At 41.2% G+C, this 24,770-nt stretch overlaps 1 protein-coding gene across 1 annotated transcript in view; it reads left to right on the forward strand.

Moving 5' to 3' along the window:
• The first annotated feature begins 589 nt into the window (after positions 1-589).
• SAMD3 (sterile alpha motif domain containing 3) overlaps positions 590-24,770 on the forward strand; it is a 47,478-nt gene continuing 23,297 nt past the window's right edge. Inside the window, exons 1-6 of the mRNA XM_060167517.1 lie at positions 590-683; positions 1,357-1,537; positions 1,894-1,899; positions 4,409-4,516; positions 22,981-23,166; positions 23,427-23,511. Coding sequence (XP_060023500.1) covers positions 605-683; positions 1,357-1,537; positions 1,894-1,899; positions 4,409-4,516; positions 22,981-23,166; positions 23,427-23,511 — 645 coding nt within the window. The 5' untranslated portion in view covers positions 590-604. The remainder of the gene's footprint in view (positions 684-1,356; positions 1,538-1,893; positions 1,900-4,408; positions 4,517-22,980; positions 23,167-23,426; positions 23,512-24,770) is intronic.

Consider the following 24,770-nt stretch of genomic DNA (forward strand, 5'->3'; position numbering starts at 1 on the left):
GGCTCCTACTTCCTAAGCTTGTTAAAGCAAAGCAATCAGAAGCAGCTGCGCGCTGTCTCTCCTCCATGGGGAGCAGCAAGGGGTTAACCAGTCTTGGTTTACTAAGTATCTGTCAGGCTTTTATCTGATCCTTCCTCCCTTCCTCCCCTGCCCACCCCTTTTGTAAATGTCAACAACTTCCTGATGAGCCTGGTAGAGGTGAATTTCACACCTTCCTTTTCTTTGTGAAGAAACTTGGGTGTTAATGGTACAGGATTGGGTACCATTGTATGACTCTGTGGCTGTCTGTGAGTAAAGCTGAGGGATGCCTGTGGAAAAAAAGTAGGAGAAGGTGAAGACATTTGAGAAATGAGACGAGGAAACAGGTTCAAATTGGTCTCATCTTTAAAAAGAGTGTTTGTTTTATTAGCAACTTTTAAATGTGTATTGGGAAAAGAATAATTTTAAAGAAGCTTAGTACTGAGAGTCTCAAAGAGTCTGGCAAAGAAAGGGCTGAGATTAGAGAGTTGATTGGTAAAAATAAAGAAATTAATAGAACAACAGTCAGAAAGACCAACTGAAGACTCCTGTTTTTATTCTACAGGTGTATTTACAGGCTACAGCAATGGAAACTTGGTCAGTTGATCAGGTCTGCAGTTGGCTGGTGGAGAAACACTTAGGAGAGCTAGTTCATAGGTTTCAAGGTGAGTTGTTTACTTTCAAAAATGTTAATTGAGCAGCCTAGATATTGAGTGTCCTGTGTTATTGATTTTTTTTTTTCCTAATGCATATGAACATTGATGTGGAGTTGCTGCAGTGGGAAACTCATTTCTCTACTGACTGTAGCAGAGTTTGCATTTGACCTGGTATCCACGAGAGAATCTAGTATTTCAAAAAGATCTCAAATAAGATAAATCTTGAGTAACTTAAAAATCATATTTGATATATGCATTTGATAATGCTTTTGTCTTTAAATATGCAGCTTGTGCATTTTTTTGTGCAGTTTTGCGTAGTGTTGGATTTACAAGTATGGAATGTTACCTGGTAGGTACCATGAAGAATACTTTTCCGAAAATATTTTTTCCTTATCAAAACTGTCTGTTAGAAAGAATCGGGAGAGGGGAGGCATTAATGTGGAAGTAAAAAGTTTTTATTGTGACTCTAGGTTGTGGTACTTTCTTAGGAGCAAACATGTATTTGGAATTATGCAATATTAGTGTTCTATTTTTGTCAAAAACACAGATAATTTTATAACTGCAAAGCACAAGTTTAGATGCATCTTTTAATACCGGAGATAATTCTGCCTGCGCAGAGTGCTGTGTTTTACAGTGCTTTACCCAGCAGACAGGTAGAGACATTTTTTTTTCTTTTTCCCAGAGGAAGAAGTAAGTGGGGCCGCTCTTCTAGCGCTTAATGATCGGATGGTTCAGCAACTAGTAAAGAAAATTGGGCACCAGGCTGTTCTAATGGATTTAATTAAAAACTATAAGCAGAAGAGTCAAGAACTGAAGTCCCCTGGAGAAACAGCCCCGGTCACGCAAGCAGAAGCACCGCCAGAGTAAGTGTTCAGGAATGGCTTTATTTTTGCTGTGCTTTCCTGTTGATGGCTGTAGCGTGACATCTGGGGTTTAAACCTCTTTGAAAATTGTGGCCATTTGCAGATTGTGTGTGCAGTGTAACTTTTTGCAAAGTTTTATGAGTCAAGATACTTTTATTTTTAAATGCACCAGTTTTTTAAACACTTACTCCGTTTGTTAAGGAAGACCTGTAAGCCCAGAGTTCCTACATAGAAAGCTCTATAACAAGCAGTTAAACTGTACATATAACACCAGCAGAAATGAACTCCTGCAGCTTAGGTCTTAAAATTAGTGTTTGAGAAAGGCATCTTTTTCTGCTCCTTTGCTTTTCCCAAAGCTATTTGTGTATTTATTTATTTGCCAAGGATTCCTTATAGTAACTAATTTATATTCTCCTCTAGAGGCCTTCATAATATAATTTGCTAAAGACTCTTGCTGCAGTGGATTTTTTAATTTCTCGAGTATTCTTGGAGTACTGAATGCTATGATAGCATCCCACAAAAGTCATGTAGAAAAATTTGTGATGGCTTTGAGGTTTAGTGATGTTTCTGTTTGTTTTTTATCACTGACTTCTGCAATAAAAAGGAATAATAACAGGAATTATAAAATTAAAAATTGCACTTTGCAATTCTATGCCCCAGGATCATCTCCGGCATTCTCTTTTGGTTTTTCCGTATTTGAGACTTTTTGCAAGGTTTCTAAGTTTAAATAATTACTGCAGACCAATTATTAATTTTTAAAGTAAGATTATGATGTTTGGTGAAATTCATTCTAAGTTTTTACTTTAAGTTTTTCAGGTTCTATCTGTCAAACTATATATTTCTGTCTTGCTCTTTTATAAGCAATACAATGTTAGAGTGACCCGGCTTAAGTAATTTGACTTCTAGAATATTTGGATATTTGGGACAAGGAGGGGGATGGGTAGCCTTGAAGGAATGGTCCACAGTTGGTCTGGAGGTTCTACCACTTGATTTATTTGAAGGATTTCTTCTAAACATTGTTTTGACGTATCTATGTAAAAGATACGTGACTTTTGTTGAAGTGCACATTGTATGCTTTTACTCCTTTCCAGCAAAGGGAGGGTGTAAACCTCAAATAGAGCTCAAAGTAATTTCCCAGCATTCTTGGATGAGTTGGACTTTCGAGCTGGAAGTTCTCCTCAGTTGACTGGAATCTTGATATTGCCTTAGGCAGAGCTTGGAAGAAAACAGACACCCTTGTTTCCACTGCAAATCAGTTTATAATGTTCTCTAGTAAATGAGAACTAACTGGACTGCCAGGAAACCCGGGCATCATTCCTGGTTCCACCACTGACTTGGATTGATTATGTTAAATGTTGACACTCCTGTTGCTTCATCTGTAGGTTATGAAAAGTAATACAGTACTTAACTCCCTGTTAATTCACACTGATTTTAGGAGTATCACAGTCTTTGAGAAAACCTCTCCTCTTTCTCCCAGACCAAAACAGTCTTTTGCTAAATATTAAGCTTTGTTAACCTGGTTAAGAAAGCCATTTTCAAATGTAACCAAGACTTGGAACACTGGTTTTCCAGGGACCGAGTGGGGGCTTTTCACCCAGTAAATAGTTGACTCTAAGGTTTGTGTTGTCTTGCATTCAAATTAAATTATTCTGGTGCAAAATCACAATTGCAGGTGGGTTTATAGGTTATAGTTTGTTAAAATGTTTATTGGCTTATTGTCAAATATATAGTCACTTGACAAATATATTGTCCTATGGGAATCATGATAATAGAAAAAGGTATGAGAATATGCTATTTATTTAATATACTACTTAATTAAACCCTTTTAGGAAGTGCTTAATAAAGGTAGGAAACTTGGCACGTAGTAAAAAGAACCCTGAAGCTAGGTATTACAACACTTGATTTTAAATCCCTGTTCTGATATTAGCTACTCATCTAAACTTGGAGATTTGCTTGACTTTTCTTAGTTTTAACTGTAAAATGAAGTGAGTAGGATAAATGATGCTTAAGACTCCTCCTTCTAAATGGTTTATAAAATGGCATTCTAGATCAGAGATTGCAGATGGGTTTCAACTTGCATGTAAATTTCATTTACTGGCTAATGGCTGCCTGGTATGTTATTTTGAAAAAAACTTTACAGGCCACATCTGGACAGGATATTTGGCATCCTGTTCAGACTTAGGCAAATGATAGGAATACGTAATAGGTAGGAGTATCTGCAGTTGCTTTTTGGTGTCGTTCTTGTTGAAGCTGGTAGAAAAATCACTGGACAGGAAGTTGGAAAGTTGGAAGTTGGAAAACTGAGCTCAACAGGTGCTGCTACTGAGTAGCTTGCAGTGGTGAGCAAGTTGTTTTCCTTTCAGGGCTTTAGTCGTATCACTTAGAAACTGAGGGTGTTCGTGAAGTGTGGTTCAAAGATCATGAAATTTTACAGATAATAAAAGGTCCCCCAAAATGACAGGGAATAGAGAAAGGATCTGACATAGAGTTCAGTTTTTTCTCTTTTTTTTGGCCAAATAAGAATATTAACCAATAAAAGTACATTCTGTCATCACTATTATTTCATAAAGGAAAGGATTATCATAACACCATTTATAAATGTGACGGATTGGTGAAAACAGCACTGTGAACTGGCATTGTCTCTCTCCTGGCATGTATGAACTGAGTGAGATGACCTCAGAGGATTTCTCTTTCAGTTCTCTTAGTCAGGACTCTAAAGTGGAGCTTAAAAGTGGACACACACACACACACACACACAAAAGTGGACACAGATCATAGTGTTTCTACGGGCTGACTCCTACTCTCTGTGAGAGCAGTAGTTGTGACCCCTGTTGAATAGCCCCTGACCCACCTTTTCTTTCTTGGTGACAGGGATGAACAGTCCTCCAGTCCAGCCAGTCGTGGGGAGCAGATGCCATCTTTCTATCCAGTTGAAAACCATAATAATGATCTGATTGACCAAAGAGTACTGAAACAGAGGTGGGATTGACAACTTCTAAACATCTGAAATCCAAATGATGATATTTGCCTTTATTTTTACGAGGTTTCGTGTGTTTAAATGTATTTCTGAGTGGAAGCTATTTGTTTTTCTGGAAGGGATTTTTGTAAATCAAGTGATGAAGATATTTGGTAAGAGATGAAGGTTAAACTTTTGATCTTCACATTGAAAAAGTAAAGTTTTGAGATGATATCATGCATCTTTCAATTACACGTTGTTAAGGAAAAAGATGATTTCTCTGCCCTACACTGTCCAGAGTGATTGGCAGTAGCCACAAAGATGGAATTTATTCAATAACTAGTGTCCTATAGAATATGCCTTTTGTGGAGTCTGTTTCGGATTTGAGTTTTGTAGTTGGTGTCTTAACTCGACGGCTCCTGATGGAAGCACTGCTTTGGTAAACATTTCCTCATATTCCTACACTGGGATTTTGGGCTGTAGTATTTCAATATACGGGCTATGCTGGAACAGAGGAAAACTATAGACCTAGAGAACCAGACCCAGAAATGTAGTGTTCAGACAAAGTTCTGAGGGGGACTGTAGGTAAGATACGGTCCGAGAGTCATGGTGGCCTATACAGCATTTTCCAGCCACCTGGCCTGTGCAGTTCACGCATCACTCGTGATACCTATTGTTTGCAGCAGCTGATGAGCAAATGCTTTTTGTTAAATGTACTGTCACTGAAAGGAGAGATGTCAGCTGGCGTAGAAGAATAGTCAGGCAACAGTCAAGCCGGGGTGTGGTCCTTTATAGTTTATCATTTCGTTTAGCCCACACAGAAGTCCTGCAAGGTGGGCATTATTCTCTTTTATGTGAATGAGTTAAACTGAGATTTAGAGAAGTCAAGGGGCCTCTAGCTAGGTTTCCCAAATGGGCTGTTCTCACCTCAGCACAGAATCTACCGCCATCGGTGTGGGAGCTCAGGGGACCAAAGGCGGCAGCAGCCTCAGCCCCTGGCTGCCTGCCCCCAGAGGCCCCGTGAGTGCAGGAAACACCGCACCTTTGATCAGGAGCTCTTGCAAATGGGCTTCAGCTCTGGGCGTCCTCTCTGTTCTCTTTCTCTCTCCACCACCTTCAACCTCGCACTCTCACCCCCGGGCTCAAAGTCTCCAGCTGCCCAAGATGTCCCAGTGTTAGGGTCCATCTTCCTCCGTGCCGTTGGTTCCCATTTGGGGTGGTGAGCAAGGAGGTAGAGGGCGATGTCCTACGTGGTCTTCCTGGTCTGAACTATGGTTCAGAAGATGTAAATACATTTCAGTGGTGGCTTCATTCACCTCCTTTCTACTCATGGCTGCTGTTGGTCCCAAGTGCTGTCTTTGATGTGGATCCAGGCGTGCAGAGTCAGCCACGCGTCCTCAGCGACCCCTTCAGGAAGCTGCCAAAAGCAGCCGGGCCTTCTCTGACTGTCCTGCAGAGACGGGAGGAGTGATGATTCGTCCCAGTGGTCCAGCCCTAACACCGCTGTGAATCAGCATCCAAACAGCAAAACAGGAATCATGAACACAGTGCATGCCTCATGGTGCTTCTGTGAGGACCATTACCTAAAAACAGATAATACCTGCTCGGTGCTAAGTACAGTGGGAGCACCTGGAAAGCACTCAGTGTACCGCCATCTACACGGCACTTCTCCAGGCAGTAATCCCACTTGCCTGAGGACTTCTTTCCTCTCCCTGCTGCTGCCTGTGGGAAATGAGGATGCCACCTTCTACAAGTTCTCTAGGTCGTTTCTCTTCCTCAGCCCTCTGATGGTGTTCCGTTCTCATACGGTCCTGCGATGCTGGCCAGGCAGGGTTATTATTCCCCTTTTTTTCACGAGGCTGATCAAAGACACAGCCTGTGCTTCAGGGTATTTCTCATTCTTTATAGTGTCTGGCATGGAAAAAAACAGAATTGGGTTAGAAATGGAGAGAAGTAAGAGGGTTTGGAAACCAGAGCCAATACTCTGGGATCTTTCTTCTAATCCTAAAGTCTCTCCTAATCTATATGACCACCTTCTACCCATCACTATCCACAAGCACCGCAGAGTTAAACATGTCCAGAAATGAGCTCATGTTCCTTGCCTTAGCATATATATATAGGTGTAAGAAATACAAATGTACGCAAACCCAGTGCCCTGGGTACAGAAGCACTGGGGCGAGAAAGCCGGGGGTGAAGCTGTCCCGCCTCTCACGGATCCACACGATGGCTGTCTCCGTCTCTCTTCTGCCTTCCTCACCTGCTTCAGTCCCTTGCTTCTTCCTGTGAGGATGGGTTATCCTACTACTCATGGCTGCTCTGCCCCGTTCAGACTGGCTGGCCATAGCACTGCCTCCAGAGGAAGTTCTCCCTGAAAACAGCGCAGGTCGTTCCAGCCAACAGACTCAGCCTTTCGGTGTTGCTTAGTTCAGCATCTGGGGAAGAGGACCTGAGGGGTCTGTTGTGGATCAGATGTCCCCTCCTGGGCAATCAGCTATGTGTGGGCAGATGAGGACAAGGCAGGGGAACCTGTTTTAAATATTTTCACTGCGGTCCTGCCCTTTGTCCAGGGCTGCGGAATGGAGCGGGACAGAAGATTCTCTCCCTTCCCAAGTCCTATCTCACACAGTGGCTCCATCATCCAGCCGTGTGAGTTAAAAGTCACTGGAGTCGAGCTTCCCTGGTGGCGCAGTGGTTGAAGAGTCCGCCTGCCGATGCAGGGGACACGGGTTCGTGCCCCGGTCCGGGAAGATCCCACGTGTCGCAGAGCGGCTGGGCCCGTGAGCCATGTGGCCGCTGAGCCTGCGCGTCCGGAGCCTGTGCTCCACAACGGGAGAGGCCACAACAGTGAGAGGCCCGCGTACCACAACAACAACAACAAAAAAATCACTGGAGCCTCCCTTGATCCCCTCGTCCTGCCCTTCTGCCTAGGGTGCTATTCATTCAACAGGTGTTGATTAAGAGCCTATTGCATGGCTCCTGGGTCAGGCTGTGTTGTTCCCTTCCCTACCTGCTCATTTTTGAAGACTCTGCGCAAAATCCCTCTTTTGGAAGGAAGCCCCTCCATTGATATTCCAGGTCAGGCAAGGAGCCCTTCTATCCTCTACGTTTCTCTTGCTTCCCTTGTAAAACTAGATAATGGAATTGATCACTTTAAAGTTTGTATTCCTTCCTTAGAAGCACCTCCTGGGCAAAGACCATACCCTTTTGTCCTTGTAAACACAGCATTTGGCGTAGTTCCTGACACACAGGGGCTAAATAGGCGTTTTTAATTGAAATGAGGATGCATGTTCCAGTGAAAGACTGAACGTATCTTCATGGGACAGGATAAATACTTGAATAGCATCAATTTCTTTTTAGACCTTTCTGATACAATTCCTGCTGAATATGCTAATTTTTTAAGCAGAATTAAACTCCAGGAGTTTATGCCACTCACACATAACAGGCTAGAAAGCTGATGGTTGGCTACTGCTTGCACGAGGCAGGGAGGGATGGTGGACCAAGTGCCAGCTTTGGGGTCTCACACACCTGGGTGGGAATCCCGACTCTTCACTTTTCTCCAGGTGGTCTCTGAACAGTGTGTGATGGGGACACCCACCTGCTCGTGAGATGACAATCAAGGTACCTGGCAGCTGTTATCACACCTTACAAGGGGGCCGTCATCATTCTTGTGATATTTTTTCCCAAGTTCCCTAAAATGAACATGTGTTTTCCATCCAGATTATTTGCAGACAAGAAGTCAAAGAAGGCTCTAGAGGCAGGACATTCACGTGACTTTGGCCCTTGAAAAGATGTGCGTGTCCAAGTGGATGAATTCTGAGTCCCAAGGAAACACTACGGTGCTGTGACCTAGTGCCGTTTTCTTTGGTGATAGGTGATCCCGTGCTCTTTACTGAATTGCTTAAATGCCCTTTCTTGATGGAAGGCTTATAAGGTCCCATCCTCAGCATGTGTTGGCAATCCTTTAGAAGGACTTTCTTTCCATGCTATGCTTCATTTTTCCTCTACACTATTTGAAATTGATTGCTCCCCTTTTAGTACCTAGTAAGGCATGAAATCAGATCAATGTAGAGGTAAAGGTTTCCTAAGTGTCACTTTAAAAACACTTGGCTTGAACTTTAAATACATACATGCAGATATTTTGCTTCAGCCTTTGGGTGTAATTATAAATAAGTCACAGTTTCCCTCCTATTTAAACATTATTTTAACGATGATTTTTTTCTGGGTCTGGCTACTGCTGTAAGATGCTGTAGAGTGATTTTACCCGCCTGCCTATGCTCAGGAGGGAGAATGTCAGTGGGTCCGCATTTAATGTATTGTTTGCAGTCACTGCCACACACACAGCTCAGATAAGGGGCAGCACGTCTTCTCCAGCACGTGGTAACAAAGGGAGGTTCAGTGAATTGCACCAAAGACAACATAGGTGATAAATTGTCACATTTAGATGCTGAATCCCAGGTCCGTGAAACAACAAGGATCCCTCAGAGTGAAGTGCAGGATCCCACATCTCCTACCCCACAGGTGTATAGAACACCCCACACCTAAGGGTTGTGTGTTTGGAAGTGTTATATTGTAACTCTAGTCCTTGATTGGAGATTCCCAGTGTACATTAACATAGTAAATGCTATGAGGAGTCCTACAGTAAGAAAACCCCTTTCACTGTGTCTGGCCCAGAATTCTTTATTTGTGTAACAACTGTTAGCATTACAGGAAACACCTTAGGAAATACTGACTTAAAGCTGTCTTACTTAAGTCAGGATTCATTCATTCATTCCTTAGTAGATACTTACTGAGTGCTTACTCTGTGCCAGGCAGTGGTAGACACAGAGGGTACAGGGGTGAGCGGAGCAGACCAAGCCTCCCAGCTCACAGAGTTCACGTTCACGTTCTAATGGTGGGGGGAATAACAAATACATATGATATTGCATTGTAAATATGTTTAAGTGCTATGAAGGCCGATAATGCCAAGAAAAAAGGGGGGGGAGATAGAGAGTGATCAGTGTGTGTTTGTGCATATGTGTGTGTTAGCTACAGGAGGGTTCTATTTCAGATGGGGTTTTCAGTTAAGTCCTTCAACTTTGACTAAGTAATGCTTGAGCAGAGACTCAAATGAAATGAGCTAGAACCGAAATTTCCTTCAGTGGAAGATATCTGTGGACCCAGCCAAACAGGAATTACAAAATCAGGGACAGTTGGGCTGACATGACTGTTAAATAACTCTCTGACTGCTGCCCATTCCCATTAAATCTAATGGGACGTCTTCGGAGAGATCAAAATAAGCTGGATTTCTAGTCTCTTTTTCCCTTTCGTTCAGTACAAAAGTTACTAAATATATCCCATGAGCTAGGTATTATATAGACAGTGGGTGAAGCGGGGGCAATTTTATCCTTGCCTAGGGGAACTCAGAGTCTGACAAGAAAGATACATAAGTTAATAACTGCGATATTGAGAAAGAGATGCAGAAATAGATATGCACAGGGTACAGAAAAAGCACAGAAGAAGGATAAATAAGACTTTCAGGGAAGTGAGTATGGAGAAGGCCCCTGGGGGAAGTCTGCACAAAAACTGAGGGAGGATTTTGAAACATGATTAGAATTGCATCTGAAGGAAGATGGAGCAAGATAAGCAAAGGACATTCACAGCAAAGCAAACACGATGTGCAAAGGTACAGGCACCTGAAACGGAATAGGGCATTCTATTTGGAATAAGTATTTTTGGAATGTGAGAGACAGAGGCAGAGGAAATGGACTTTCTGGGAATGATGAGAGGTGCTGTTAGGGAGGTAAGGATCCTCTGTGCTGTGTCAATGGACAAGACAGTGCTTTTTAACCGTGACTGTACATTAGATTCTCCTGGAGGACTTAAACAAAATATAGCAGGGCCCTAGACCAGTGTTCCTCAAACTCAAAGGTAATTAAAGGCCACCCAGGAATCTTATTAAAATGCAGATTCTAATTTAGTAGGTCGGGGTGGGCCTCAAGATTCAGCATTTCTAACAGACCCCCTAAGAAATGCCAAGCTGTCCTAGGACTACCCTGTGTAGTAGTAGCAAGTCATTTCTGGAGGTGTACAATAGACTGGATGCTTGTGTCCCTCCAAAATTCTTATGTTGAAACCCTAGTCCCAATATGATGGTATTTGGAGGGAGAGGACTTCTGGGAGGTAATTAGGTCGTGAAAGTGGACCCCTCTTGGATGGGATTAGTGTCATTATAAGAAGAGTCCAGAAAGCTAGCTAGCTCTCTTTCTGGCACATGAGGACACAGCAAGAAGACAGCCTTCTGTAAACCTGGAAGAGGGCATTTATCAAGAACCCAACTTTGCTGTCACCCTCATCTGGAACATCCAGCCTCCATAACTGTGGGAAATTAATGTTTATGGTTTAAGCCGCCCAGTTTAATGGTAATCTGGTATAAATCAAGTTACTTGAATCCTTACAAGTAGGAAACTTTTATTTTTATGATGCTACATAGTGGAGTAACTGACAAGCCACAGCCTAGGTGACACACAGTTGGGAGAAGACTGTCAGTCTTTTTTTTTTTTTTTTTTTCCCCATGAGGCACATAAAACCAGCACTCTGGGCCAGATTTGAGAAGTGAATTTTACACCTCCATCCCCGTTTAGAAGATGCTCTGAGGATGTATGCTGTTCACTGTGAGGTCAGGATTCAAAATCTAGTAGTATACAGGTGGATTAATAAAAAGCTGCCCTAGATCCATTCAACCCTGAACTACCAGATTTTGATAAATCCGAACTACAAAATAGTAGTACTCAACCATTTTGCAACAATTGTGTAGGTAGTGTCTCATTAATTTTTCTTTTCATGAATGAGGAATTAAAAAGAAAGAGGGACTCAGACATGATAGCTCCATGAGATCTGTTTTTGTGACTCTGATGCTAATAAGTGTAAATATTGAGGGTAAAGGCCAGAAGTTTCTGGGTCTTTGTCCATCTCTCAATACCAAGAAGAATTGGGGAACAGGAAGAAATAAAAGATTTACGTATTTTATGCTTCTTTGCTTGATTAGTCAGGGCCCCCAAAGTTCCTGGGGTCTCGAATCTCGCACTGGCAAGCAGGGACCGGGAGGATTTGAGAGGTGCCTGTTTGTGCCACAGCAGAGTGCCTGATGCCATCCACATCTTTACCTCTACTTTGTGCCTGATTATGTGTTCACCCATGCCTTTCAGAAACTAAATTCTTCTGGAAGTCTCATAGATTAAATAGCAGCTGTGATAGCCCAGAGCTGTAAAACATAAATTAAAAGCAATCATCAAAATGCTGGGAATGTGGAGCTAACATTGTCTGAAGTAGTGGTCGTTACCATCAGTTGCAGCAAGAAAGCAGCATTTCCTTCATGGTCCTTGCACGTCTTGCAGTGACCTTGTTCACTATTTTCAGAGATGGCGTCTCACCCTGCTCATTGGCATGTATCTCTTTATTGGGCTTTTCAGAACTTCTTGTTTACTTTGTTTCCTTAGCAGTGGAAAGTCTTGCCTAGGTAAAGCAAAGCAGGTAATTCTCAGAGTACTGGCATCAGAACACAGAAGCAATATTTCTGTTTAACTTTGTAGTTTGGTGAAATTTGGTCCCTCTTTTGAAGATATGTATGATGAGGTCCTTTTCCGTCCTATGGTAAGATGATAGCAAGTTCTTTAAACAGATGTCTAAGCCTCCTGTAGCTTCCTTTCTCTTCTTCTATGTTCCAAAAACACTGAAACTTTTAGATGTTGCTGTGGTTACATGCCATTTAGTTCCAGAGTTGATAATATAAAAACTGGGCATCCCAATATATAACATTTTCAGTGTATAAAGTCTGCAAGCTTGGGTGTGGAAAAGAATAAAATGAATGTAGGTTTGTGGAACACAGTCTTTCAGTTAGGTCCCTGGAGAGCATGGTATTTGTCGCTGCTTTCTCTTCCGGGGGTGGGAGTACTACTGCTGATGGTAGTGGTACTTTAGATGTGAAGACTCAGACCAGTAGCAAGAAAGGCTGTTCTTCACAGCAAAGTCCTCACTTGTCTCTTGCCCTTCTTCCTTGAGGACCAGAAAGCAATACCATTTTACAAGACTAGAAAAGCATCACAATCCCTCAAGATAGCAGATTATCTCCAAGCTGGGGCCGCTAGAAAAAGGTGTCATTTGTTACCTAAATTCTAGGATAGGAGGCATGATTCATAACGACTCCAAAAGTCAACCAGAAGTCAGTTGAGTGTGATGTGAACTCTGCCCTTTGTTCTGTAAAGAATCCACATGCGATGCAGCTGAAGCCTGGTGAGAAACTGAGAAAACATCTTTGGGACGTTTTTTTTGGTGGTGTTTGATCATTTTGTAATTCTCAACAGCCACAGTCTAATTCCTAGGTACGCTTTGTGTATACAGAGGACTCTACTCCAATCCCTAGATCTGCCTGTCTTGCATTTGGGTCCCACTGGTTTTCATATCTCAAACTTCTGGACTTGGTGATGTTAAATGTTACATTTAATGTTTTATATCTCTCTCAAATGTTCCTGAAACTTTCTACAACATTTTTGTTACAAACTGTTCCACTCAACAATGACACAGGGAAATCAAAACAGATAAGGAGCCAAGACATAAGATGACTACTCACAGGGCCAGTGTTGGACCAGGCCCTGTGGGAGATTCAGACAAGAAAGACCACCCAAGAGGCAGGAGAGTGGGGAAGAGAATCCACCTGGGGACGGGGCTAAGACGAGCCTAGAAGATCGAGGGAAACTTAGGGCATTGGGGTGAGAGAAACAACTGCTAACACATGCATAGTGTGGCCTGGAGACTTAGTAGGCTTGAACCTCGGCTGGATCTGAGAATTCACATTGGATACTAGCTGATGATAAAATGGCACACAAAATTGGACCATATTATGAATTGTCCTAATTATTAAGTAAGTTATGAAACTGGAGATAAAACAAGTAATCCCTACCCTCATGTATGTCTCTTCTGCTCCCTGCCATGGCTCAACATCTGCCTTCTGTACATTGAGATTTTTTCTTAGGAGAGCTGGAGTTCCATTGGCCCTGTTCTGCATAGGGCCATCTTCTTTATCCTAGGCGAGCCCCATATTGTCTGTTCCTTACAAGTAAAATAATTAGGTGAATTTTCTTGCTTATTAAGGTTAAAGAAAGTTTTTCTAGTCAATAACTTTTTTTTTTTAACATTTGTATTGGAGTATAATTGCTTTACAGTGTTGTGTTAGTTTCTGCTGTACAACAAATTGATTCAGCTAAATGAATGCGTATATCCCCATATCCCCTCCCTACTGTGTCTCCCTCCCACCCTCCCCATCCCACCCCTCCAGGTGTTCTCAAAGCACCGAGCTGATCTCCCTATGCTATATGGCTGCTTCCCACTAACCATCTATTTTACATTTGGTAGTGTATATAAGTCCATGCCACTCACTCACTTCGTCCCAGCTTACCCTTCCCCCTCCCCGTGTCCTCAAGTCCATTCTCTATGTTTGCATCTTTATTTCTGTCCTGCCCCTAGGTTCTTCAGAACCATTTTTTTTTTGAGATTCCATATGTAGGTTACCATAAAGTATTTGTTTTTCTCTTTCTGACTTACTTCATTTTGTATGACAGACTCTAAGTCCATCTATCTCACTACAAATAACTCAATTTCATTTCCTTTTATGGCTGAGTAATATTCCATTGTATATATGTGCCACATCTTCTTTATCCATTCATCTGTCGATGGACACTTAGGTTACTTCCATGTCCTGGCTATTGTAAATGGAGCTGCAGTGAACATTGTGGTACATGACTCTTTTTGAATTATGGTTTTCTCAGGGTATATGCCCAGTAGTGGGATTGCTGGGTCATATGGTAGTTCTATTTTTTATTTTTGTTTGTTTTTTTTTGCGGTACGCAGGCCTCTCACTGTTGTGGCCTCTCCCGTTGCAGAGCACAGGCTCCGGACGCGCAGGCTCAGTGGCCATGGCTCACGGGCCCAGCCGCTCCGCGGCATGTGGGATCTTCCCGGACCGGGGCACGAACCCGTGTCCCCTGCATCGGCAGGCGGATTCTCAACCACTGCGCCACCAGGGGAGCCCTATTTTTAGTTTTTTAAGGAACCTCCATACTGTTCTCCATAGTGGCTATGTCAATTTACATTCCCACAAACAGTGCAAGAGGGTTCCCTTTTCTCACACCCTCTCCAGCATTTATTGTTTGTAGAGTTTTTGATGATGGCCATTCTGACTGGTGTGAGGTGACACCTCATTGTAGATTTGATTTGCATTTCTCTAATGATTAGTGATGTTGAGCATCCTTTCATGTGTTTGTTGGCAATCTGTATATCTTCTATGGAGAAATGTCTATTTAGGTCTTCTGCCCATTTTAGGATTGGGTTGTTTGTTTTTTTGATATTGAGATGCATGAGCTGCTTGTAAATTTTGGAGATTAATCCTTTGTCAGTTGCTTCATTTGAAAATATTTTCTCCCATTCTGAGAGTTGTCTTTTCGTCTTGTTTATGGTTTCCTTTGCTGTGCAAAAGCTTTTAAGTTTCATTAGGTCCCATTTGTTTATTTTTGTTTTTATTTCCATTTCTCTAGGAGGTGAGTCAAAAAGGATCTTGCTGTGATTTATGTCATAGTGTGTTCTGCCTATGTTTTCCTCTAAAAGTTTTATGGTATCTGGCCTTACATTTAAGTCTTTAGTCCATTTTGAGTTTATTTTTGTGTATGATGTTAGGGAGTGATCTAATTCCATTCTTTTACATGTAGCTGTCCAGTTTTCCCAGCACCACTTATTGAAGAGGCTGTCTTTTCTCCATTGTATATTCTTACCTCTATATCAAATATAAGGTGACCATATGTGCATGGGTTTATCTCTGGGCTTTCTCTCCTGTTCCATTGATCTATATTTCTGTTTTTGTGCCAGTACCATACTGTCTTGATTACTGTAGCTTTACAGTATAGTCTGAAGTCCAGGAGCCTGATTCCTCCAGCTCTGTTTTTCTTTCTCAAGATTGCTTTGGCTATTCGGGGTCTTTTGTGTTTCCATACAAATTGTGAAATTTTTTGTTCTAGTTCTGTGAAAAATGCCATTGGTAATTTGATAGGGATTGCGTTGAAGGTGTAGATTGCTTTGGGTAGTATAATCATTTTCACAATGTTGATTCTTCCAATCCAAGAACATGGTATATCTCTCCATGTGTTTGTATCATCTTTAATTTCTTTCATCCGTGTCTTATAGTTTTCTGCATACAGGTCTTTTGTCTCACTAGGTAGGTTTATTCCTAGGTATTTTATTCTTTTTGTTGCAGTGGTAAATTGGAGTGTTTCCTTAATTTCTCTTTCACATTTTTCATCAGTAGCGTATAGGAATGCAAGAGATTTCTGTGCAATTAATTTTGTATCCTGCTACTTTACCAATTTCATTGATTAGCTCTAGTAGTTTTCTGGTAGAGTCTTTAGGATTCTCTATGTGTAGTATCATGTCATCTACAAACAGTGACAGTTTTACTTCTTTTCCGATTTGGATTCCTTTTATTTCTTTTACTTCTCTGATGGCTGCGGGTAAAACTTCCAAAACTATGTTGAATAATAGTGGTGAGAGTGGGCAACCTTGTCATGTTCCTGGTCTAGTGGAAATGGTTTCAGTTTTTCACCATTGAGAATGATGTTGGCTGTGGGTTTGTCACATATGGCCTTTATTATTTTGAGGTAAGTTCCCTCTATGCCTACTTTCTGGAGGGTTTTTATCATAAATGGGTGTTAAATTTTGTCAAAAGCTTTTTCTGCATCTATTGAGCTGATCGTATGGTTTTTATCCTTCAATTTGTTAATATGGTGTATCACATTGATTGATTTACATATATTGAAGAATCCTTACATTCCTGAGATAACCCCACTTGCTCATGGTGTATGATCCTTTTAATGTGCTGTTGGATTCTGTTTGCTAGTATTTTGTTGAGGATTTTTGCATCTATGTTCATCAGTGACATAGGCCTGTAGTTTTCTTTCTTTGTGACATCTTTGTCTGGTTTTGGTATCAGGGTGATGGTGGCCTCGTAGAATGAGCTTGGGAGTGTTCCTCCCTCTGCCATATTTTGGGAAGAGTTTGAGAAGGATAGGTGTTAGCTCTTCTCTAAATGTTGGATAGAATTCTTCTGTGAAGCCATCTGGTCCTGAGCTTTTGTTTGTTGGAAGATTTTTAATCACAGTTTCAATTTCACTGCTTGTGATTGGTCTGTTTATATTTTCTATTTCTTCCTGGTTCAGTCTCAGAAGGTTGTGCTTTTCTAATAATTTGTCCATTTCTTCCAGGTTGTCCATTTGATTGGCATATAGCTGCTTGTAGTTATGATCCTTGTATTTCTGCAGTGTCAGTTGTACTTCTTTTTCATTTCTAATTCTGTTGATTTGAGTCTTCTCCCTTTTTTTCTTGATAAGTCTGGCTAATGGTTTATCAATTTTGTTTATCGTCTCAAAGAACGAGTTTTCAGTTTGTTTCTTTCATTTCTTTTTCATTTATTTCTGATCTGATCTTTATGATTTCTTTCCTTCTGCTAACTTTGGGGTTTTTTTGTTCTTCTTTCTGTAATTGCTTTAGGTGTAAGGTTAGGTTGTTTATTTGAGGTGTTTCTTGTTTCTTGAGGTAGGATTGTATTGTTATAAAGTTCCCTCTTAGAACTGCTTTTGCTGCATCCCATAGGTTTTGGGTCATCGTGTTTTCACTGTCCTTTGTTTCTAGGTATTTTTTGATTTCCTCTTTGATTTCTTCGGTGATCTCTTGGTTATTTAGTAGTGCATTGTTTAGCCTCCATGTATTTGTATTTTTTACAGTTTTTTTCCTTTAATTGATATCTAGTCTCATAGCGTTGTGGTCGGAAAGGATGATTGATATGATTTCAATTTTCTTAAATTTACCAAGGCTTGATTTGTGACCCAAGATATGATCTATCCTGGAAAATGTTCCATGAACACTTGAGAAGAAAGTGTATTCTGTTGTTTTTGGATGGAATGTCCTATAAATATCAATTAAGTCCATCTTCTTTAATGTGTCATTTAAAGCTTGTGTTTCCTTATTTATTTTCATTTTGGATGATCTGTCCATTGGTGAAAGTGGGGTGTTAAAGTCTCCTACTATTATTGTGTTACTGTCAGTTTCCCCTTTTATGGCTGTTAGCATTTGCCTTATGTACTGAGGTGCTCCTATGTTGGGTGCATAAATATTGACAATTGTTATATCTTCCTCTTGATCCCTTGATCATCATGTAGTGTCCTTCTTTGTCTCTTGTAATAGTCTTTACTTTAAAGTCTATTTTGTCTGATATGAGAATTGCTACTCCAGCTTTCTTTTGATTTCCATTTGCATGGAATATCTTTTTCCATCGCCTCCCTTTCAGTCTGTATGTGTCCCTAGGTGTGAAGTGGGTCTCTTGTAGACAGCATATGTACGGGTCTTGTTTTTGTGTCCATTCAGCCAGTCTATGTCTTTTGATTGGAACATTTAATCCATTTACGTTTAAGTTAATTCTTGATATATATGTTCCTATTACCATTTTCTTGTTTTGGGTTTGTTATTGCAGGTCTTTTCCTTCTCTTGTGTTTCTGGCCTGGAGAAATTCCTTTAGCATTTGTTGTAAAGCTGGTTTGGTGGTGCTGAATTCTCTTAACTTTTGCTTGTCTGTAAAGCTTTTGATTTCTCTGTCAAATCTGAATGAGATCCTTGCTGGGTAGAGTAATCTTGGTTGTAGGTTTTTATGTTTCATCACTTTAAATAGGTCCTGCCACTCCCTTCTGGCTTGCAGAGCTTCTGCTGAAAGATCAGCTGTTAACCTTATGGGGATTCCCTTGTATGGTATTTGTTGTTTTTCCCTTGCTGCTTTCAATATTTTTCTTTGTATTTAATTTTTGATAGTTTGATTAATATGTGTCTTGTCTTGTTTCTCTTTGGGTTTATCCTGTATGGTACTCTCTGTGCTTCCTGGACTTGGTTGACAATTTCCTTTCCCATGTTAGGGAGGTTTTCGACTATAATCTCTTCAAATATTTTCTCAGACCCTTTCTTTTACTCTTCTTCTGGGACCCCATAATTCGAATGTTAGTGCGTTTAATGTTGTCCCAGAGTCTCTGAGACTGTCCTCCATTCTTTTTATTCTTTTCTCTTTATTCTTCACCCTGGCAGTTATTTCCACCATTTTATCTTCCAGCTCACTTATGCATTCTTCTGTCTCAGTTATTGTATTATTGATACCTTCTAGAGTATTTTTAATTTCAGTAATTGTGTTGTTCCTCACTGTTTGCTCTTCAGTTGTTCTAGATCCTTGTTAAATGTTTCCTGTATTTTCTCCATTCTGTTTCCATGATTTTGGATCATCTTTATTATCATTACTCTGAATTCTTTTGCAGGTAGGTTGCCTATTTTGTCTTCATTTATTTGGTCTTGTAGGTTTTTACCTTGCTCCTTCATCTGTTACAAATTTTTTTGTCATTTCATTTTTTTTTTTTTTTGATGGGTGGTACTGTATTCCTTTCTTACTGCTTGTTTGTCCTGAGACGTCCAGCACTGGAGTTTGCAGGCAGTTGGATAGAGCCGGGTCTTGGTGCTGAGATGAGGACCTCCATGAGGCCTCACTCTGATATTCCCTGGGGTCTGAGTTTCTCTGTTAGTCCAGCAGTTTGGACTCAGAGCTCCTACCACAGGAGCTCGGGCCCAACCTCTGGCCTGGGAACCAAGATCCTGCAAGCTTCCTGGCATGGTTAAAAAAAAAAAGGAAGAATGAAAGAAAAAAAGGACCAGTGCAATATCAAAGAATAAAAATAAAATAAAATTAGAAAGATAAAAGATATATCAGGAAAAATAAAACTATAATTGAAACAACTACAACAAGGTAAAATAAAACCACAACAGAAAAAAGGAAAAAAATAAAATAAAAAAGGTGTGTGTGTGGGGGGGCAGGGAACAAGCCAAAAGGAGAGATCACTAACAAAGTAAAAAGAATAAAATAAAATTAGAAAAATAAGAGATTTATTAGGAAAAATAAAAATATAAAAGTATCAACAACAATGAATCCACAAGGTATAACAGAACCCCAGTCTAAAAGAAGAAAAAATAAAGAAACAAATAAAACCTTGGCTATGGGCGGGGAATTTAAGCAGGGGGTGGGGTTTAAGGTGGGGCAGGACCTAGGCAGGTGGGGGGTGACCTTTGAGTGTGGGGCCAGGCCTCTGCTTAGGACCTGCTCAGAATGGGAGGGGAGAGGCAGTGCATGGAAAGGAGGGCCTCTGGAGTGTGGAGTTCCGAGTTTGGAGGTAGGGCCCTGGGTGAGGGTGTGTGGGTGGGGTTTAGACCCAACAGGCTCCCCAGAGCCTAAGTGGACAGGGAAAGCGCTGGCCCCATTCCTTTCCATTTCTTCACATGCCTCCCCCACAGTCTCCACCAGGGTCTCCCCTGTCGACCCTGGACCCCTAACCATGGGTGGGTCCCGCTGGGTGTAGGAACTCCTCCCCTCCCCCAGCCACCCCTCAGGGTACCGGTCCTGGAGGTCCGGCCTTTAATTTTGCTCCCCCTTCCCTCCCTCCCATTCCCTCAGGACCCATGCGGCTGGAGGGAGTCTACGTGGGCAGAGGATCAGGCTTGGGATCTTAGCAGGTTCCTGGGGGTCCAAGTGGGCAGGGGAAACCTGGCCACGCTCCCTTTTGATCCTCTGCCCTCCCAGTGGTTCCCGAATTTCCCCCTGCAGGCATGGGATCCCTTCCCCTCCCCCAGCCGCCCCTCAGGGGCACCAGTCCAATCCTGCCTCCACTTCTCCTCCTCCTGCACTCCCCCCACGCCCCACATCCTACCTGGATACTGGGGGTTCCTCCCATCCCTTTAGGTGTCTGTGGTCCCCCACTGGTGCCTGGTAGGTGCCCTAGTTGTGAGGAGACACGAATTCCACGTCCTCCTAGTACACCGTCTTGACTCCACTCAGTCAATGAGCTTTTTCATGAGAACCTCCACCTCATAATTTTTTTTAATTAGCACATACTGCAGTAATAATACTATGAATTATCATATGTGTCAGCTTAACCTTATTGTAAGTTTTATTTTATTACAAATATAAACTCTACATACATACTGAGTGTTTAGTGCAATAGACTCTGATTAGTTAGACTGGGATCAATCCTAGCCATTAACATGTTTTAAAAGCTCTCCAGATGATTGTACTGTGTACCCAGGGTTGAGACCCACTGGATTAAAGATCTTTGTTCTGTGGTGGTATCTTGTTGAAGGGCACTGGTTCTGAGGTAGGAACAGAAATATCAGCATCCTCTTAGTCTGGGAATTTTTTCCGCTCTGTGCACTTACTTTAAGCTGACTTCTAGGGTGTTCTGCCCAACTCTACCTAAATAAAGATATGAATAATCTTAACCTCACAGTAATGTTTTGGAAATCAGTGCAAATATTGTTTTGTGGATGGGAAGTGATTGCGCCTGCAGTTATCTGCAGCTAAATTAGAGTGTATTTTTAATTTCTGATTCTAGTATTCTGTGTAATACTAGTTTTGACTTGTAGTAGTTAGCATAGCTTGTATTCTATTCACTCCCCAAATATCTTGTTAAATTGTTTTAATGTAAAGAAAAGGAAAATTTGATGCCCCTGATTTTGTCTAATTAGGAGCAAGATGGACTATCTGGCTTTGATAGAGCTTGTATGTGTCTAGTTACATTCTAGGTATTTGACAGAAATAAGACCATGCTATATAGTGCCTACCCTGATGTTGAAAAGACATACAGAAAAAATATATAAACAAGAAGGTAAAAATTGCCTCCAGCCTTATTTTATAGCATTAGAATGTGGAAGTTATCCATTGATGTGGTACTAAATAAGACATGGCAACCTCACAAGTCTAAAGGGGTCATGCAGCTAAATTAGCTTGAAACTCCTGAGGAAAAGGAGATAGATGTTAAAATCTTGTACTGAAGCCAAGTTTAACACCTGCACAGTTGCAGCACCTTTCAAAAATCTTGGGAAGGCACAAAATACAGCAAACAAAACTTGCCATTACGTTACACCCTCGGTTTAAGTAGATAAGGGAGAGATAATGGGAGAAAGAAATAATAGAATAGAATAGGAAAGGAAATAGGGATTGTGGAAGAGTATTTGCCACCTAGTGCACCCCCAATAAATATTGGTTGAGTAAATGAATGAAATGAGAGAGGAACACTGGAAAATAATTTGGGCTGAGGCAAAAATTTCTTCTGGGAACAGCCTGTTGCTGTACTGAAGCCAGCGTTGAAATTATCGGTGTGCTCATTTAGCCAGGATATATTTTCATTGCTGATGCAGTTATTGCCAAAGAGGGAAAAAAAGGAGAAAGAGCTTATCATGAAAAGGGAGGAGAGTTCTTTCTCCTCTTTTCTTTACTCCCCATGTTTCATTATACCTCTTGCATTCTTACAAAATATGACCTAAAATTCTAAAGGAAACCTGGCCTTTCAAAGCTCATCTGAATTTTATTTGGACTGCTAAGGCTTCCACACCTGTACCAGAAAATTAACCTGCTCAAGTTAACTTAGGAAATCTTTCTTTGTCTTCTGCTTGGTTTGCCTCTATTACTTCACTTCCATTCCAATCAATCCTCTTAGTGAAATGGATTAAAAGCTATCTATTGTCTCTGGTAACTTGCTTGGAAATTTTACTTTTTATACACTGGATCAATCACTAACTTTAAGGTTTTAAAGTGGTTCTGATATTTAATTTTATAAAAAACCTTATTGAGGTATAATTTTCATAACATAAAATTCACCCATTAAAGTATACAGCTCAGTTAATTTTAGCAGATTTATGCGGGTGTGCAGCCATTGTCACAATCCATTTTGGAATGCTTTCATCACCCTAAAAATTCCCTGGTGTCCTTTTTTCAGTCAATCTTCACTCCATTCCCAGCCCCAGGCAACCATGGATTGCAAAATGATCTGCTTTCTGTAGCTATCATTTTCTATAGCCTTTTGTAGCAACTTATTCTGAATGGATCAGAATATCTGATACTTATTTTAAATTTAGAGACCAAGTTTACCTTATTAAAATAGCCAAGAACAACTAAATTAAGTGACTCTTGTATTTCACTACAAACAGAAGCCAAATAAGTTAATTGGAAGAATTTTCTGAATCAGGTGCTAAGACTTTATCGTATGCCTCATTTGCTTTGTTTACTCTTTTAGTTAGATACCTTGTTTAGTTTTGAGCTATGCATTGCATATTAACTCTTTAAGATATATGGATCAATATTCTTTCCAACTTCAGACTTTATTCTATAGTCTATACTGTTATGACATTTTTCTCCAGGATGACAAGTATTCGTGTGTGTGCAAAGGGAAAGAAAACAGAGATACCCGATGAGGCCTCAAACATTTATGGATTGATGACTTCCATATATTTAGGTCTCAAGAAAGTGGTTTCTATCATAAGTTCTCAGGGTGTAGAGAATAAGTTGCATATATTTGAAGCAGAATTTCACTCTTTGTGTGTTTTTATTTAACAGAAGGAACGTGAAACAGGTTCTAACAGGGAATAAAGCCTTACAATGGACTAAGTCCTATGTTTTACCAGAGTTTCCTTATGATGTCAAATGCATGTTAGCAGAACAGAAGTGTCCTGATCACAGCATGAGGATACGGATCATTGAGTTTCTCCAGGCTGACATGACGAAGTATCTGGAAGGCTCGCTGTGAGTAATAACAGGGCAGACTTGCTGCTTCGGTAGAGGGTGTGTTTTCAGAGTAGACTTGAATTCCTTTGGAACCAAATCTGAATCTCTTCAGATTTTGCATGACATATTGGTAGTAAGTCCAACATTGCCCAATATTTGAATGTCTACATTGTCATATAGAACGATTTGAAGAAAAGTGAATGTAATTTAGACTCATCTTATGAGGAGGAACGTGGGCTTCTTGAACTGAAAAATATCCTCCCTGTCGCACGGAACAGGTACCCCACCACCCAGCAGTATAACGACGTGGTCAGCGCCCTGCTGCAGGCCCACCCTTTCCTGGATGAGGACGGCTGTGGCTTTGTAAGTGACAACGTGGGGCCCTTCTGTTTCTCTCAACCTTTCTTAGAATAAGAACCTTGTATTGTCCAGTAATCTCACGCCTCTTTCCCCTTTGCTCAGTCTCTTTCTGTCTGTTTATCTGGGTCTGTCTGTTTCTCTTTCTCTGTCAATTTCTCTGACTGTGTCTGGTCTCTCTCTGATTCTGTTCCTTTGGCCGTCTCTTCTGTCTCTTGCTGTCAGTCCCTGTTTTGTTCTAAGTTTTGGTCTTTCTTTCTATCTCTCTCTATCCCCTCTAGCTCTGTTCTTTTTGATGACTTCTCTGTGTCTCTCTGTGTTCCTTTGTCTTCTTTAAAAAAAAAAACACTTTATTTTTTAGAGCAGTTTTAGGTACACAGCAAAATTGAGTGAAAGGTACAGAGATTTCTCATCTCCCTCCTGACCCACACATGCCAGCCTCTCCCATTATCAACATCCCCAACCAGAGGGGTACATTTGTTACAGTAGATGAACCTATACTGACACATCGTTATTACCCAAAGTCTATAGGTTACGTTAAGTTTCACTCTTGGTGTAGTACATTCTATGCCATTAGACAAATGTATCCATCATTATTGTATCCTGTATATCTATACTATTTTCACTGCTCTAAAAATCCGCTGTGTGCCACCTGTTCATCCCTCCTCATCCTTCTTCATCTTCTTTCTCTCTCTCTGTCATCATCGTTCTGTCTGTCTCTGAAAGCTGTTTGGAATCTCATGTGTAAAGATGAGTCTCTAGGAAGGATCTTTAAGAGATGCGATGCGTGGAAGGAGAAGGCTGTGACTGCACCTACGTCAGTGCTTTCATCAATAAAGTGGTTCTTGCCTTTGTTTAGACCCAGTGGAGAAGTGGTCTGCTTTTGAGGTCTTGACTTGCAGCCTCACCTGGCCCTCTCACATCTCTGCTGTTCTGACAAAAACAGATCCTGGAGGTGTTCTGGGGCAGCAGTTCTCAACTCGGGCTGCACATCAGGATCCCCAGAGATTCTGGTTTACTTGGTCTGGAGAAGAGACCCTGGCACCTTAAAGTTCCCCAGATGATTCCGATGTGCAGTCAGGGCTGGGAAACACTGTTCTAGAGGTTTCAATACAAGCTTTGTTCTCTGGGTCTGCAAGTCTCCTGGCTTTAAAAGCCTGGGATATCCATTGCCCAACAATGTGAGTATGCTTAACTCTACTGAACTGTACACTTAAAAATAGTTAAGATGGTTAAAAAAATTGAGTGTATTGTGACACTGGAAC

The sequence above is a fragment of the Lagenorhynchus albirostris genome, chromosome 12 (assembly GCF_949774975.1).
Source record: "Lagenorhynchus albirostris chromosome 12, mLagAlb1.1, whole genome shotgun sequence".
Lineage (NCBI taxonomy): Eukaryota > Metazoa > Chordata > Mammalia > Artiodactyla > Delphinidae > Lagenorhynchus > Lagenorhynchus albirostris.